Here is a 5,378-nt window from a genome sequence, read left to right as displayed (position 1 = left end):
AGAAAGTACGTTTTTCTCATTTTTTTGCACAACTCATACAAATATCATATCGATGGTCATGCCATGGTGGCATGTTACAATCTCATCGCATATTACTTTCGTCCAATCCAAAACAGCCTAAGTCCTAAGTTGCTTTTGGGAACGGTATTTCGAACACTGCCAATATAAATTTGTGTATTTTATGAAAACCACCATTTGAAACATATAAAACCAAAAATTCCATGCCATATTTAGCAGGTATTGATGAAATATATTGACGAAACGGAGATCACCCTCGAAATAGAACCAACTTTTCATCGACTGTTACATTTTTTTGTGGTTTGTAGATAGTCTTCAAATTATTTTTGCATGTACAGAAAACATTTCTGATCGGTCAGAATTTATCACGAATCAAACGTTCCTCTAGATCATCATATCGAATGCAACCATGAATTCGCTTGAATGTTTATAAGGGCACCGTAGCTCCAAATATTGCTCGATCAGTTTCAAATTGGAGTAACACGTTCACCATACCGGACAAAAGAAGTTTTTAATTGAAATCATATTTTCAGAGCGGCGAAAAGGATTGTTTTTGACTGTATTTAGCCATGGCGGATGTATGTGTATGCGTACGATCGATTCGTAACTATTTCTTCTCAGGCGATACTACACATGCCTAATTTTTTTTAGTGATGTATTTCTATTCAATGATCAAAATAAATCTATTTTGGAGAAATACAGACCATTTCATCGACCCGTTTTAGAACAATTGGATATTTTCCAACCAAATTGTATGCGCGCGCACACAAAGAACCGATGAGAGTTAAAGACAACAATTATCACTCAGACCGCGATTGGTCAATATGGCAATGGTATGAAGTAGTGTAGAATCTGGAATCGCAATATCGAAGAATAGAATCTAGTATCAGACGGAGATAGTTCTGGCAACGAAGATCGAAACGGAACATCATAACACAACATGAAAAACCTCCTTCCTTCACGAATTCAATTTATGAACTTGCATCATTATTCAGCGAGAAACTGAAAATAGGATCATTCTGGAGTTTTATTTTAACCAAATTGTCTTATCCAACAGTTCATTCGTTTTAGTGGCATTGTCCTGTAATTCTAGATAAAACACGCATAAGCAAGTTTTCTGGTCAAAGTCCTTTGCCGTTGTTTGTTCAAAACAACGAAATTCGCTCTGCATAAGATTCCAAGGTCAATCTGCACCACGGGTGCATTTGCGATCGCCGATTCCAGCGAAAAGGCTTTCTGTCTCGGGCTTTTGGGAATCCTCGTCTCGATGCTATCCCACAGCAGCGGTTGAACTCAAGAAATAAAACGTAAGAGTTTTTAAAGCGGAAGCAAATTGTGCCGCAAATATGTTACAGTTCTGTAATAGAAGTTGAATTCGTAAAGAAAATGCATAATTGAGGTTTTATAGCCGCGGCATTAAAATAAGCGCCAATTTTGGCGGTACGCGTTTCGTTGGGTTTCTCTCTCTCTCTCTCGGTCTCCGTATTTCGCTTGAAAGATATTTCGCTCACGTCAATTTCTTGCTCTGCAGACGCCTGAAAAGGACAGCAACACTGTCCAACGCGTTGAACCGTGCCTTTCGCTCTGCGAGCTCGTTTTTCGTGAAGCGATCGTCCAGGAGGCTGGTTGTGCTGTGCGTCGATTGCCGAGGACAAGCGTTGTTTTTTCCGCAAACATAATTTAGTGCAGCAAGGTGCAGAGATTTTTTTATTCGTTAAAGATTTCGCGAATCACTGCACCTCAATTTTCCTTGATTATATCTCCCAGAAATGAAAGATATTTACCGACCGGAGTGCGCAGTGTTTTCATAAGCTCCAGCCACGAGGTGGTTCTGTGAACGCGTGTATGTGACATTCCATTTCGGTGTGATGAAAAAGTGTTGGCGAAGAGGACGGGCAAAATGGACGAGAAAGAGTTCGCTGGCCTTGGGCTTTGTTCTGGAGAATATTGTGTGTGCCTAATTAGTTCGCAAATAACGGCGCAGTTATAAAATGGTGGTGTAGAAGAAAAAGTTTGTGAAGTGTGCGTGTTTGTTATCCGGTAAAACCACCGGTTGATAGTGCGTGGAATGTTTCATTGTGGTGTGGATTTTTGTGCCGGTGATTTTGTGAAATCGAGAAAATATGTATGGTTTAGTGAAAAATATTGCTGGAGACATAGTTCGATCGAGCATGCTGGTCAGTTTCTCGGAATTTGCCGGCGCTGCTGGTATGCAGAAAAAAATTAGGCATTTTAACAACGTGCCAATAATGTTTTCATTTTTTAACCAGCCTGTTCCACAAACAGCCGGCAAAGTGCTGCCAGAGAATCACATCCGGGGGTTCTCTGTATCTCTCGAAGAGTCCAATATTTACGGCCATAAATGGTAAAAATTGTTCGCCAGTTCGTCATGATGACGGGGTATGTTGTACGGATTTGTAATGGTTTGTAAAGTACACTTCAATAAATATTGTTCTTTTATTTCAGTGTTGGCCGATAACGGATGAAATATTTACAACCCGATCTACATCTGCTGGAGGTACTGTGATGGATGAAATATTTCACTTTTGGTTTTTATAGCATGCTATTTTTGGTTCAACAGAAATCAACGAAACGAATGCCTGAATGTTGCGGACGAAGTACTTGCAGCGAACATTCCGTGATGCCTATTAATCCAAACCGTAAGCCTTAAAGTAAGAAAAGCATCACATTTCCTTGCAGACAGGCCGAGGCGCCTGATATTTTACGTTAGATCTATCTGGTGGTTTTAATGAAGACCTTGACGGAGTAAGCTAGAAAGGTAGAAAGTAGAAAGTTATTGTTGGGCTCAAACCGCAGCTTCCTTAATTCGTTAGCATCCGCTCAGTACTTTTTCACATTCTGTTGCTTTTAACGAGTTCACCCTGGCAGTGACGCGCTATGGTTCCTTTTGTGTTACCGTGTCGCGGTCGTCGGGAGTCGCGCGTCAGCATTTGAATCGCTAATCCTATGACGATTGATGTTTCTACTGTCTCTAAAACTTTCATGAACAACTCTTCTGTATCAATAGCTCGATGTGCCGATCTATAACCTCGCTGTAGTAGATACGTATTCAATCATTGGCAGTAATTATTTAAGGTTTATACTTCTCTGATAACTGGTGAGGAGCTGATAAAGAACTACAATGGATTTTATATGTTACACGGCCGGCTCGCTCAACGATGGCTGTCCGCGAAGGGACGACAGCCTGGCCGCGCACCGAGCAACAGGGCTGGAGATTTCGGCAGTCGATTCTTAGTCGATTGTCCCTCTCTTTCGGGAGGCTATTGGCTTCGCAAGGATCTGAGGCATAGGCGATAATTGTTCTAAGTGAAATCCCGTTTGTTAATCGTTCCGGTGGCCCCACATTTATACTCGGGGCAAAACGATTTCCTGTCCGGGCCGGCTCGGTGGTTCATTGTAGCATTGCTTCGTAGGTCGCTCAAGTCCGTTTAGAACAGCGGCTTGTCTAAAAGTTGATTTTGTCGTTAGTCACGAAGTTGGCATCTGTTTTTAGGTATTTTACATCCGTTATTTTTTCGTCCAGCTCCTTTATTAATCCTTAATTTATCTAATCATGGTCAGAAATAAGTCTGTTGATTATCATGATCTCTTGATTTTAAGGCCATTGTTAGCGCTGAAACTGATTAACTCGACACATCGACACACGGATTTTTACCCACTAAAACCCCCTTCCAATACCTTTAACCCCCTTCGGACGGGGAGACTGGACGTTAAACAACATCTGTCGATGCTCTAACGAAATGTGTTGTGAGCAGCGTGCATCTTCAGGAGCAAGCCGTGATTCCTCTGCTTCTTCAAAGGACTATATCCAAGGTTCTTGTTAGTGATAAAACCATTTACAACACGAGAACTCCGCGGTATCTTGCTAGTACTCTTTGTTCGGACTAAAAGCGAACGCGTCCGTCTTGCCTTGAATCTCCCTACGTTGTAACTTTATTCTTCGTTTTTCTGCGAAGGCGCCGACGCCATCGCGATTATTACATTTCTCTGAATCGAGCAGATCCCTGCCCGATCAGCAACATTTCGTGCGAACACTCTTTTTATTTCCACTTCTATTCCTGGCCGGGCCGTCATCCGGCGATAACAGGAGGTGTGAAGAACTCTGATTAGAGAACTCAAAAAAAAAACCACTGTATCTTCTCGCGTTTGGTTCTGCACTAAATTCCGCGAGCTCTGGCTTCTTTTTTTCCTGCTTCTTTCTTTTTGTTTCTCTCTGCTGCTCTTTTTCGCCTAGGTGGCGTTCTACTAATTATCGGGGTGTGGCACCGGTGGAGGGGTACCCGAAATAGCTAACAGTCCTTTTTAATTATTTTTGCAAGCAGGTGTGCCTCATTTTCATATCACGCGTCATTTTTCTTGCCGAGTATTCTGGATTTCATCGTATACGCTTCTCGACCGCTATAATTATAGCTGGAGTGCGTACATGCCCCGTTTCCCTCGGTTTTACGTTGCAGGGACAACCGTACCACTATCTTAGAATCGTTTGATGGTCCTGTGCACGGATATTCTGGACAAATTCAGATGCGATAGCTTGATTCTTATCTGATATTTGGTTAGGTTTTGAAGATGTAACATCCTAATTTGTTTTCTACACGAATCCATTTCAATTTTCTAGAAAACAAAACTCAAATTCAGTAGTAAACAGATCACTCTTTCAAATAGAAAACACAGATCTGATGTATAGCAGACATAGTTACTGCTGGGTGCAGTAGAGTGTTGCCACCCTGTATGTAATCTATTTTTTTTATAACATCGAAAATGTACGAAGTATTGCAGATATCAGCTCAATCAATGTCACCCCCATTCCCGAAGAATGCACCTATTCGATCGCGATCATGTAAAGGTACATTATGTAATAACGTATTTGTTATGTAAATTCAGTTTCATTTTAAAAATTCAGTATCAGGTAGGTACGTATCGTAGTTCAGTAAACGACATATATTTCACAGGTATCACAGTGCCAATGGCAAATTCAAATCTTAATAACTAACTTACACTAAAACATTATTGGAGATTAATTTCAATGTCAATGCCGTATTTTTCTTTGAGGCGCTTCTCTTCGGCAGCAAACAGCTTCGCAACCATCAAAGCCATTGTCTTGCTCCCAAAAGGGAACCAGGCGTCTAATTTCCTTGCCACCATTGCGCCGAGGGCTGCGTATTACGTTTGGGGCCCAGTCACACTTGTCGTCGCTATTTGAGTAAGCTCTTTTAAGGACGACAGTGTTTTGAGCACATCCTCGTTATAGGACAGCTGAGCCTCGTTCCACCGCCGCTTATTATGTGCGCGGTGGAGTTTTTGGTCGCGACGACTCAGGTGCCAGCTGCTGGCGGTTCTCC

General features: G+C 41.8%; 1 protein-coding gene across 1 annotated transcript; it reads left to right on the top strand.

Moving 5' to 3' along the window:
- The first annotated feature begins 2,086 nt into the window (after positions 1–2,086).
- LOC126576980 (uncharacterized) lies at positions 2,087–3,953 on the top strand. The gene is made up of 4 exons (XM_050238323.1): positions 2,087–2,226; positions 2,289–2,418; positions 2,485–2,536; positions 2,600–3,953. Exons 1-4 carry the CDS (start codon positions 2,087–2,089, stop codon positions 2,620–2,622), a joined length of 345 nt encoding a protein of 114 aa, XP_050094280.1. The 3' UTR covers positions 2,623–3,953.
- Positions 3,954–5,378: the final 1,425 nt, after the last annotated feature.

Source organism: Anopheles aquasalis, chromosome 3 (assembly GCF_943734665.1).
Source record: "Anopheles aquasalis chromosome 3, idAnoAquaMG_Q_19, whole genome shotgun sequence".
NCBI classification, from domain to species: domain Eukaryota; kingdom Metazoa; phylum Arthropoda; class Insecta; order Diptera; family Culicidae; genus Anopheles; species Anopheles aquasalis.
The sequence above is the reverse complement of the archived record's forward strand: the minus strand, read 5'-3'. Positions and strand labels throughout refer to the sequence as shown.

Bases quoted from the DNA above. Each gene is read 5' to 3' on its own strand.
- LOC126576980 (XM_050238323.1), top strand. From the start codon at position 2,087: ATGTTTCATTGTGGTGTGGATTTTTGTGCCGGTGATTTTGTGAAATCG. The intron at 2,227-2,288 runs GTATGCAGAAAA...TTTTTTAACCAG, and splicing joins GGAATTTGCCGGCGCTGCTG to CCTGTTCCACAAACAGCCGG. The intron at 2,537-2,599 runs GTACTGTGATGG...TTGGTTCAACAG, and splicing joins CCGATCTACATCTGCTGGAG to AAATCAACGAAACGAATGCC.